Below are 12472 nucleotides of genomic sequence, written 5' to 3' on the forward strand. Positions count from 1 at the left end.
GGAAAGAATCAGTCACATAACTGTAAAAAGAGGCAGGTTGTGAATTAAACACAAAAGTGCCTTCCTTTAAATTGCTCTTACAGCTTAATGACACGCTGCGGTTTAAAAGCTCAAGATGGTTGCCTTGTCATTAACTCAACTCACCCGGCAGATTTGGAAGGAAGGATGTGGCGGTTTTGAGTGAACTGATGACCCGCATGATATTATATTGTCAACTGGATCATAGCGTCCCTTGACAGCCACACAAAGGGGCTCACGTGGGAGGACAGGCTCAGTGGGCTTAGCAAACGCCTTTAGGAAGGTTGGCAGCATTTGCTAAATGCTGGCATTCCTCTAAAAGGAATGGAAATTGCCGGTAGCCCATCCTTTTGGTAATAATGGCCGCAGTTGTTGATGGAGTAGTAACCTCCCTGATTCTTGGACTGCGACAAAGTCTCCATGCTTTGTTCTGCCAGTAGAGAAGTAAATCTCCTGGGTCAGAACTCCACTGACCTTCATACATATGTGTATGTGTGTGTGTGTGTGTGTGTGTGTATGTAACATATAAGTATATTTCTTATTTATTTATTTATTTATTTATTTATTTTTGGTTTTTCGAGACAGGGTTTCTCAGTAGCTTTGGAGCCTATCCTGGAATTAGCTCTTGTAGACCAGGCTGGTCTCGAACTCACGGAGATCCACCTGCCTCTCTGCCTCTTAAGTGCTGGGATTAACTGGCTTTCACTTATATTTTGGATTGTCCAGGGAAAGGCAAAAGACCAGAAGAGGAGGAGCTGTATGATGTGACAGTTCCCAGGCAAACCAGAGTCACAGGACCACCCAGACAGACATGCCTCTCTGGTCAGTGCACGTATGTGATGGAATCTTTCATATCTGGTTAGAAGTGACACAATGAGCCTTTTAAATCGTACACAGCGGTTCTGGAGAGATAGCTTGGCAGTTACCTCACTGGTTACTCATGAAGACCCAAACTTAGATCCCAGCACCCATATGCAAGCTCACACTATCTACAATCAAGTTCCTCCTGCCCTCCATGAGCACCAGGGAAGCAAATCATTCATCCACATAAAATTTAAAAAGATCTTAAGGAAAACAACTGGACACTTTGTCATGCTACAGCTCTGGTTGCACCATCTCAATCTCCCGCTGTTGATTATCTGCCCTGTGCCTCCTTTTCCATCCTTAAAACCCCGACTCTTAATTCTTGAGTCCAAACTTTCATTTTCAGATCCCAACGGACAAAGGTGCGGTCTTGGTCACCTTACTTCCTCCTCCTATTTTTGCACGTATTATGTATATATTGAAATGTACATGCCTGTATGTCTATGTGCAGGTCCTTTGAGCGCCCTCCACTTTACTTTTTGAGAAGGCAAATCTCTCACTAACCTGGAGGTCATCAATTCTGCTAGACTGGCTGGCACCAATACTCAGCGATCCCCTATCTCTGCCTCCCCAGTCTGGAATTACAGGCGTGTGCTGTTCTATCTGGCTGTGGAGGTTACTGGGGGATCCAAACTCAGGTCCGCATGCTTTCAAGCATTTCTCAGAATGAGCTGTCTTCCTGGCTCCCCATGTATCCTGTCCTCCTGAGACTTTGTAGTACATCAGGGATAACAATGATACTTACCTTGTGTGCTTTTGCTCATGCTCTAAGGGGTTGCTATATATAAAGTGTTTGAAATAGTTCCTGATACAAGGAAGTACTCAATAAATACTGTTCTCACCACAATTAATTTTATTTTATGAAGACTGTAGCTAACGGTGACTGTGTTCTCTGATTACAAATGAGAACGTGGCATATCTGCCACTTTCTCATTCTCTTTATTACTTATCAAACTTTATACCAGGCAGTTCAACAAACACTAGAACACATTGTTTTAAAATGCACTTTTAGCCTAAAAGGATAATATTAATAATATATTATTATTTTGTTGTGGTGGTTTGAACAAGAATGGACACATAGGCTCATATTTGAATGTTTGATTCCCAGTGGAAGACTGTTTTGGAAGGATTAAGAGGTGTGGGCATGTTAGAGAAGTCACATCACTTGGGGTGGACTTTGAGGTTTCAAAAGTCCATGCCAGTCTCAAGGTCTCTTTCACGCTGCCTCGGGCTTCTGGATAAGATGCAAGCCTTCAGCTAATGCTTTGGTGCCATGCCTGCCTGCCTGATGCCATGCTCCCCACCATGATCACGGACTAAGTCTCCGAAACTGTAAGGAACCTCTAATTCAATGCTGTCTTTTTATGAGTTGCTCAGTCATGGTGTCTCTTCACTGAAACAGAACAGTAGCTAAGGCAAACACTGACACCAGCAACTAAAACTTACAAAGCTCTTTGAGTATATCCGGGCACCATACTCAAAGTAGCACGTGCTTTGTTACTTTGTCATCAGAGAGGTCTCATGAGGCTGGGGCCATTGTTACTGTTAGCAATCATGTTACTGACTCCAGCTAGGAAACTGGCCCATGAGACTCAAAGAAACCAAAGGTTAAAGACTGGAAACCCATATCTGAGTGACTCAGTTTTTCTCAACAGCACCATGTCACACTGAATGGGCCCACAGTATGATTCAGTGAACGAGAAGCCAGCAGTGAGGACCCAATGTGGTGAGTTTGTCCCCAGCAATTTCTGCTAGTTAAGTTCAAGGCCAATTCAAGCAGAGTATCCAGTATCATCAATTTGTCCTCTTTTGTGTTCTGAAAGGAAACCACTTCCGATCAGGGCCAGCAGGGTGACATGAACAAAATGGCGGCCGAGAGGAAAATGCTTTCCACATCCCTAAGCCGTTACCACTATTCACCTGAGCCATTTCCAGGAGGAGATGGTGAACACACTTGGCTTTATCTTAACTTTAATGGAACTAATGAAGTCTTTATCATTTAGTAAAAATAAATGAAAGTTTTTATTTCTATAATATCAAATTGACTTTTTAACTTTTGAAGAGAGTGTAAAATACTTCTTTCTTTTATCCCTGCTCGGGGAGCTGTAATTGCGTTTTAACTAGGACTGTTACAAGAACAATTTTAACCTTGAATCACAAATGTGTTGGCTGGAAGTGTATATAAATCATTTCAACTTAGTTTTTATTATAAAAGTATTCCAGAGAATAATTAGTTTTTAATCTGTCAGTCTGAATCAAAGGAGAGTTGAAATCTATTCAGGCCCTGCATGTGCCCCCGGGGTTCTTGGTCCACAGGACGTGGACAGCCGACCACTGAGGCTGAAGGGGAGAGAATAGTGAAAATAAAATGTAATAGAATTAGGAGGCATTAAACACTGGGATAAGTGGTACTTTAAGGGATGGGAATATCGAAGCAGTTCAGACTAAACCGAGGGGACAGCATTAGGAATGTTTCATCTACGGTCCTGGAGAGGCTTTGGTTTTTGACTCTAACTTTCAGGAATGGCAGGGTGGGCCCTTTTTGTCGCCCCATTACAGAATGGACAGTGACAATGACCCTAAACATCTCAGGGTGCACTTCAGAACCACAGCTGCAAAAAAATGCTCTGAGACTTGCTAGCTAAAGGCAAGGCCGCGTCCTTCCTGCGGCTCAGACACTTACAGGAAGGCAATTACAGATAGGTCCTCTACATGAAGAAACTGCCTTCAGAAAATTAACAAGGAAAGCAGTCCCTGTTGGACCAATCACGGCATCGTCACCCTGCCACTTAGAACTTCTCTGTCTACACACGAACTGCACGTCAGATGGTCTTGGAAAGGACAGCGCTGGATACCTGACACACAGCTGTCATGGCCCTACTGCTGCGACATCAGGGTCTATCGCATGTTCTTCTATTATCCAGGCCACACTTTAGTAAGAGTTCGGAATGCTGGGTTAAACGCTGTTAAAATTAGTTTTCTGTTCTTATTTATATGTTTCAATGTGTCCACTATAGAGTTTAGACAAAACACATGGCTTGCTTTATGTCAATGGGGCAGGGCTGTCCTTTGGTTATGGGAAGACAGGAAGCTGCTTCCTCTCCTGTCAGGCACAAGTCAAGGCATTCCACCTTCCTTTCTGTTTCCACAGACGGGAAAACGGAGGCACACAGTAGAGAAAGGTATCTGAGGAACAGAGTCAGCAAAGGAACTCTCCACTTGAAGGCAATCAGCCCGCAAAGCAGAAGCGCTTAACTGCAAAGACATGGTCTAATTAGTCTGACAGACACGCAGCTGCCTGGGAGGGGGCAGTGCACATAAGCCTGTCCTTTCCAATCTGTCTCACTGATAGGGGGAGAAAAAGGTCAAACATCCAAAGCAGACTAATTAAGACATTCAGATTTATGAAATATTAGAGAACGTCCCCCCAAAAGTCACACTTATTGTGAAGGGCTGAGAGAGAGCTCAGTGGTTAACAGCCTGTGTTGTTCTTGCAGAAGATTCGGGTTTAATTCCAAGTGCCCACACTGTGGTTCACTCTAGTCTCTAACTCTGGTTTCAGAAGATTCAGTGCTGTCTGCAGGCTTCCTCGTGTACCAGAACCATTGTCCATGTAGCCCATGGACACATGTGTAGGCAAAATACCCATGCACATAAAATTCAAATATGAAAAAAGTCACACTGGAGAAAACTATAGGCAATGCCATATTTGAACCCATAGGAGGAGCAGATCTGATGGTGGCAATAGGCAAAGAAGCATCATTTCTGAGACTCTTCTGCAGAAGGGAATGAGTCCCGCCACAGTGAACTCAAAAATAGTATCTTCTGGACTCATCACGAGAGCACAGTACTGACCATACAGTCTATGTATGCATGAAAGCGTAGAGAGAGACTACAGGCAGCTGACTCCAAGACGGAGGCCTACTCCTAGACCATCATTTTGCAATGCCATTATTCCGACTGGATGACAAGACGGCATCACTTTATTTCTCATTTTCTCTCTTATTCTTATCCCGCTACCCCGTGTGTGCATGCACTTGGAAGCCTGAGACTGATGTCACGAGTCAATCATTCTCCATCCCTTTCCACCTTATTCATTCATTGGGGCAGTCTCTCTCAATCAAACTCCAAGCTCCCCCAGATAGCTAGTTTTGACAACCAGCTAGCTCTGGGATCTCCTGTTTCTGCCTTCCAAGGTCGGCAGTGACAGGCAGGCCACCATGCACACTCCGCATTTTTATGGTTTCCAGGGATCTGAACATTTGTACATGAGTGTTTTCACTGCTGAGTCATAGTCCCAGCCCCATGACTTTTGTCTGGTATTTACAATGGAGGGATAGTAGAGTCAAATAAACCACACCAACTACTGGTCAACCAAGATGTCTAGGTTCCATCAAAAAAAAAAAAAAACCACCAAATTTAGATCTATATTATCATACATGCCAGAGGCTGAGTTCACTGGCTAAGAGCTGGGGAGAAGGCCTATGTAGATTCACAGGAGAGAACAAAAGACTCAGCTTAAGAATCTGTCTGTGTGCTCTGCAAGCCTTTAAAGAAACCCATATCCCCCAGATAAAGAAACTCCTGGGCTGATCACCACATCTTACGAAGAACATGCTTATTCTGCTCACTGCTTGTAGGTACCCACAGAGATGAGAGAAGAGTAAAGAGAAAGGGGATTCGGAGAAATAGCTGAGCAGATTCTCAAAGACTTGGGCTGATTTCTTTCTGATGGAGGCAGAAAAATCCCTAACCATTTGGCTTTTCCAAACTGGCCTCTGCTTCCCCGAAATGCGTGTTCTGTGCTAGCTTCGGAAAGGATGCTGGCAGTGGCAGAGCAGGAAGATCTGAAGCAAGAGCACTCGGAGGACTGACAGACACTTGCTTTCCGGGGGTGTGTGTGTGTGTGTGTGTGTGTCGGGTGACGCAGCTGGCCAGCAAGGAGCCAGTGCAGCCACAGGGAAAGGAGGCTGTCTTTTCCCCCTGGGAGTGAGACGGGGATGTAGGGAGAAGGTTCTGATACAAGGTGCAGCATTATCTGCAGGCAATTGGTAATGAGAAATTAGAAAGCTAGTCCCATTTCTTTCTTTTTTGTTTCTCTGTAATGCAATCCCTTCCAGAGAAGGCAAAGCAAACGCCTACATCCTTCTTCTCCTTGCGTGTCCTTGTTCTCGAGCTCCAGAGGGCGGAAAGGGTATCAACAAAGCACTTTCTAAAAGCTCCAGTTTCCAAATGTCAAAATGCTTCAAATCCACAAACACTTCTTTAGACAGCCACTCCCCAAAAGTGTGTGCTTTGTTTGAACCTAGTAGATATTTGTTTGCCAAAGCAACCCAGCATATGCTGATGGCCTTCAAACCTCCTGAGTTAGCCAACTGCCACTCCTGTCTCACTAGGAATCCTAGTGAAAGCGGGAAAATCCGTATTATTTAACTTCAATAGCTCAAGCATTTAAATATTTGAAGGCAGAAGCATTTATCTTAAGTAACAAAAAGGACCCTTTTAAAGATCAACTACACACTTTACTCAGCCCTACAGAAATAAATATTTGGACTGATTTCTTTAAAAACAAAACAATGTTGGCTTCACCATTAGGAAGAAAACTTGTCTCTATTTCATTTTCTCCTTGTGGCTGGCAGATCTTGTGCAGGAACCAAATTGCTAGTCCTTCCTTTTTTTGTCATGGTGTGAATTAAAAAGAAAAACATCCTCAAAGGAAAAATGGATGCTAACAGCAGAAAAACTCAGGTTAGCCTGGCACCATGCCACCCTACTTTGCCAGGAGGATAAAGGGCTGCTCTGTTGAATCTCTTACAGCGCCTGCTTCCTGTAACCCGAGAAAGGTCAACACTGGATGCTCTGGGGGCACTACCCAGCACCTCTGCTGGCTTATTTAAGAACAGGCATGTGACTTAAGGCCAGATTTTGGTTGGCTGGGTTCTCAGATACATCTTCAGGAATCCTTTCTGGATGGAAGACTTGGCTTTAGCCAGCTCTTGCCAGATCTTGACCTTAAGGGTCAACTGGGACTAGTACAGCCACGATGGGGCAGGGCGGGAAACCGAGAGCAAACAAACCAGAGGAGAGGTCTGTGAAAGCCCAGGATTAGTACAAAGCCATGCAGGAAGCTCCCAGATTGATGAGACCTCTGCAGGCAAGACAGACAAAAAAAAGCACAGGCTTCGCTTCCTAGTTAGGAGTCAGTCCTGTGTAGGAAGGCTTACACAGCCTCACCTCAAAATGCCCTGACTTACTGCGTCTCCAAAATACACCATCTGCTTAAACTTCTTGAAGTGATCAACGCTCTTTGTTATAGCTGGACCCATGCCTAAGCAGAGAGCCACCTGGCCCTTTAGCTTACCCCCTAGTCTCTACCCAGAACTCTAGACTATCCCCCAGGGATCAAAATTTTATTGCTTCTGTTATTAGTTAAATACTGGTATTGCCACATCATTCTAGAACTTTCCCCTTCTCTTTGTCCCACTGCTGCTCACAACTGTAAGGGTGGCTGGGTGGTGTGAGGTCCTTCTGTATATATGTTGCTTTTATCAGTTAATGAATAAAGATGCTGCTTTGGACTATGATAGGGCAGAGTAGAGTTGGGGGAAGGGATAAGAGAGCTAATCTGAATGCTGGGAGAAAGAAGGCAGAGTCATAGAGAAGTCATGTAGCCACAGCAGGGGACAGACGCACCAGAACCTTGCCAGTAAACCACAGCCTCGTGGTAAGATATAAAACAATAGAAATGGGTTAACCAAAAATGTAAGAGCTAGCCAGCAATATGCTTAAGTAATTGGTCAAGCAGTGGTTTAAATACTATAGTTTCTGTGTGATTATTATGGGGGTCTGAGCAGCCAGGAACAAACAAGCCACCGTCTACTACAGCTGGGTGGGGAAGAGCCTCCCAAGAGCCCTTCATTTTGGATAGTGCTGGTTAGTGGCTCCGTCCTGCTTTCTCATGTCCTACCCACTATTCCTGGCACTACATATCAGGCATCCTACTATATTTTCCCAGTACAAGCTGAAGTCTTAAGTTTTTAAAATTAAAATTACTTATTATTTATGTTGGAGGGTCACATGTGTGGGAGCTGGCACTCTTTTTTTTCGTCATGTAGACCCTGGGGACAGAATTCACATCATTAGGTGTGGCTACGAGTGGCTTTCCCACAGAACTATGTGGAGTACTCTAGGCTGAACATTTGACAAGAAATACATGATTTCCAAACAGTCTTCCCTTCATTCTGTCAATTTTCAGGATGTGACCTAAGGGCCCTCATGCCTCTGGCAGCTCCATTTCTTCAGTCAGTGTGCCAATTCCAGGCTCCTTTCACAAGCTTCTCCCTATGATTAACTGTTTGGTCTGAGTCTCACCTTCCAAAGAGATAAACTCAGACCCAAATCAAAAGAAAGCAGTGCAGCAATGGGTCAGAAGCATCCAGATTTGGGGTCCTCACATACAATGCCTTTACACTCTGATGCCCTGTGTGTGCCGTGTTAGGACAGCACCCATGGCACCCAATGCCTCTACACTCTAATGCCCTGTGTGTGCCACGTTATAGCGGTACCCATGGCACCCAATGCCTCTACACTCTAGTGCTCTGTGTATGCCCCGTTAGGACAGTACCCATCTCTCAAGGCTTTTGAGTCACTGATCCAACTGACATATAAGGAGCCTGTTCAGAAATAGTGTGGGCTTCCAGGAAGGCTCAGATGTACCATGCCCTAGATGCTGACACTACAGAGAAGTAAATGACAGGATCGAGAGGATGCCAGCTCCTCCAAAGGCTAACCCCATGGACGAGGTCCCAGTGACATGCCTCTAGTGTCATGGCCCAACTTGTCCTTGCTGCTGGTAGCTTTTTGGTCATGAGAAGGTAGGTTGTTTCCTTCACCAATATCCTGCCACCCAGGACCGGAACAACAAGTCCAGCCAAGCACAGATGAAACACTCTGAAACTGAGTAAAAACACAACTTTACTCCTTCATGTTGTTCTGCTTAGATCATCTGACAGTGAAAAGAAGTGAGGGCCGGAGAGTTCAGTGAGCCATGCATGAGTGCTAATTCTTTGTGCACAGGGATCTATTTTCTCAGCTGTGGTAGGCTGGGTACTCATAAAATCCTGAGAGCCACTGACCCTGATCTGTCTTTATCCCCACCATAAAGTGAGGGTTTAAATAATATCTGCGTGCTAAGACCGCAAATGGGGAAACACACAGGAAGAACATATGTGCCTCGGATGCAAGTTATCACTGTGGACAGCTATTATTTCCACAAGACCAACCCCAGACAACACCTCCTGCCATTTCTGCCATGCTCAGCAAGTTAATCTTCAGCTGAGAATATTCTTTCATGTTTAGAGCTTATTGTTGATACCATGTTTACTGAATTTGTTCTTTGACAATTTCATGTGTGTATAATGTGGATTCTGAGTCTCCTAGTCCCTCCCACTGCCACCCCCACTCTCTAATATCCCATCCCTATCATTCTCTCTCCTCCCTAAAGGTTTCTTTTCCACACCCATGTCTTCTTACTTAGTCACTCTTGAATTTAACGAGGACTATCAGTGTGGCCACGGGTTTGGTACTATTTATTGAGTCTGTTAGGGGTCCTTGGTGGGTACTCAACTGAATACGACTGCCCCTTCTCCAGAATCCAGTCAAGAGGGATGGGTGGGGCCCTGTTAACGTCTCCTGGATCCATGACTGACTACTGACAGCAAAGCCATGCTGCGGGGTGGGGGCGGGGGGGTGGAGGGGGCATATTGACCACACTGACTCTGTCATGTCTAGAAGACAGCATTGGGAAACCTTTTTTTTTTTTTTTTTTTTTTTTGGTTTTTCGAGACAGGGTTTCTCTGTGGTTTTGGAGCCTGTCCTGGAACTAGCTCTTGTAGACCAGGCTGGTCTCGAACTCACAGAGATCTGCCTGCCTCTGCCTCCCGAGTGCTGGGATTAAAGGCCTTTTATTTGGTTTTGATTTTGCTTTTTGAGACAGGGTTTCTCTGTGTAACAGCCCTGGCTATCCTGGAACTCACTTTGTAGACCAGGCTAGCCTCAACTTCATAGAGATCAGCTGGCCTCTGCCTCCAGAGGGCAGGGATGAAAGACACGCGCCAGCACACCCAATGGAGAAATCATATTTTAAATTCTGCTATCCTTAAGATAAAAAGCAGAAAATTAAAACTCCATACTAGCAATAGTAAATATTCAATGCAAATGCAGTCAAGATGGAGAGCTCAAATGGAGGCGGATGCTCACCTGGTGGTAGGAGATGGGAACAGGCCTACTGAAGACAATCCACTCCACGATCTCACTACATGGAGGTGTGGTCAAGGAGCCTGTGTATCGATAGTAGCTACCCAGGGATGCGGGCAGGAGGTCTCGGAGGACAAAAGGATCCAGGAAGGTCTCCTTCTCTGTTTGGGGAAAGAGGTGAGAAGGTCATAACAGCCTCAGATACACAGCTCAAACCCCAGGCCCACTCAGACCCCCACCCAGCCTATCCCCTGGAAGCACTGCCACCTGGTGGCAGGAGGACCTCAGAAAATGAGGTGGCCAGGGGGCTGGAGAGATGGCTCAGAGGTTAAGAGCACTGATTGCTCTTCCAGAGGTTCTGAGTTCAATTCCCAGCAACCATATGGTGGCTCACAGCCATCTATAATAAGATCTGGTGCCCTCTTCTGGCATGTAAGCATACATAGAAGGAATGTTGTATACATAATAAATAAATAAATCTTAAAAAAAAAAATGAGGTGGCCAGCCAGTCTGGGGTGGTGGAGACACCAGAACAAGCTGCATTTCTTATAGATTAGGTTTTTCCAGCCAGCAAGGTCAGGATAGACACAGCAGGGTGATTCCTCCCTATTCCCCAGGACTCAGAACTCTCCAGCACAGTGAAGACTCACACTCCTACAGAAAAGCCCTTCCCAATCTTGCTTTATTTAACACAGAAATTTTTTCTATCTAGGAACTTTAGACCAGTAACCAGGAGAGAAAACTTGGAAGAAAATGAAAGAATTTCTACAACAAACAAAACAAAACAAAAGAACAAACCAACCAGCCACATGAGCTGATGCGACACTTATTTCTCAAAAAGGTCACACTCATCATGATGAATTCGGTGAACGTGCACCAGTTAGCTTCCACAGGCAACTTGACTGGATTAAGAAACACCTAGGGCATTATCAAAGCACACCTTTGGGTGTATCTCTGAGGATGTTTCCAGAGATTCCTAAAATGAATTAGGTACAAACTGAAGGTGGGGAACATTTCAGGCAGTGGGGACCATGAGTGTTGCTGAGCACATGGGCAGAGTACAGTAGAGAAGACTGGGCCACATAAGAAAGCGAGTACTCAGGAGGCAGAGCGTGACCAGTCCAGCAGCAGTGACCCTCCACGGTTTCGGCCTTGGGTGGGTTCCCCCAGTGATGGATTAATACAACAGTGTAGGCCAAAAAAACCCCTCTTTTCTCCCCCAAGTTGCTGTCCGTTAGCATAGCAAAGCAAACCAGCAAAGGGCCACGTGCTGAGTAAACTCACTAAGAGGCTGTCTATGAATGTGGGGTTGCTCTCCCCATCGGTCACATGGTCCAGTGTTCTCTACGGCTCCTTGTTTGTGGATGGGCTGTGACAGGAAGGACAGAACCAACCCCAGAGTAAAGCCACTGTGACCCAGAGAACAATGAAGACAAACCATTTCCGACAGGTGACCACTACCTATCCCGTAACTATGAGAGAGAAGATGGAAGCCTAGCCACGGGATGCTATCCATGGAGAGAAGGCTCAATTGCGAACTCTGCTGCAGGCCTCAACTTATCCAGGTGGTTTCTGTTAGATGCTTTGAGCATCTGATCTGATGCTATTTTCCTGTGGCGGTCTGTCCTTTCCCTTGTGAATCGTACATTTATTTCTGTTTAATGAAGAACTGCAGACTGTTCTTTCTTCCCATTCTAAACCACGAAATGACTAAAACTGTAATATCGTATAGGACAGATTTTTTTTTTAAACAAGGGGCTACTGTACAGTCAGACACTCTATTTGGGATTCTAGCTGACTGCCTTAATAGGAGCTTCCTCAGTCAATTTATGTTGGGTATTTTATGTACCTGCTTTAACAATATTTTGTTATCTATCTATCTATCTATCTATCTATCGATCTATCACCTACCTATCATCTATTTACCTGGCTATTATCTATCTATAATCTACCTACCAATTATTTATCATTATATATCATTGTATAATATATATTATATATCATCTATCATCTAGTTACCATTATCTATTTCTTTCTTTCTATCTATCTATCTATCTATCTATCTATCATCTAGCTATCACCCATCATCAATCACTTGCTATTTATTCTTTTACTTTAGCTTACTGTAAACAATAAACATACTCATTCCAAAAGTGAAAATATAACAACCACATATCCCTCTCTAGATGAACAGAACAGTCTTCTTATCCTCCCCACTAGTGCCTTATATACCTTTCTTTACAAATCAGAGAAAGTTCAAGTTTCTGTCTGCATCTCCAGGAAAGACCTGATTTTAGAACAGAAGTTCCCCCCCCCCCTCCTCAATTAAAGTTGC

At 44.6% G+C, this 12472-nt stretch overlaps 1 protein-coding gene across 2 annotated transcripts in view; it reads right to left on the bottom strand.

Annotated features, from left to right (window-relative positions):
• The window catches only part of Ptprg (protein tyrosine phosphatase receptor type G), a 676813-nt gene that overhangs the window by 127043 nt on the left and 537298 nt on the right, over nt 1–12472 (bottom strand). For both annotated transcript variants that reach the window (XM_041662359.1, XM_041662358.1), the window contains exon 7: nt 10141–10298. In XM_041662359.1, the coding sequence (XP_041518293.1) occupies nt 10141–10298 (158 nt within the window). The remainder of the gene's footprint in view (nt 1–10140; nt 10299–12472) is intronic.

Source organism: Microtus oregoni, unplaced genomic scaffold (genome assembly GCF_018167655.1).
Source record: "Microtus oregoni isolate MIOR12 unplaced genomic scaffold, Mior012 000013F_ref0000133, whole genome shotgun sequence".
In the NCBI taxonomy this organism is placed as follows: domain Eukaryota; kingdom Metazoa; phylum Chordata; class Mammalia; order Rodentia; family Cricetidae; genus Microtus; species Microtus oregoni.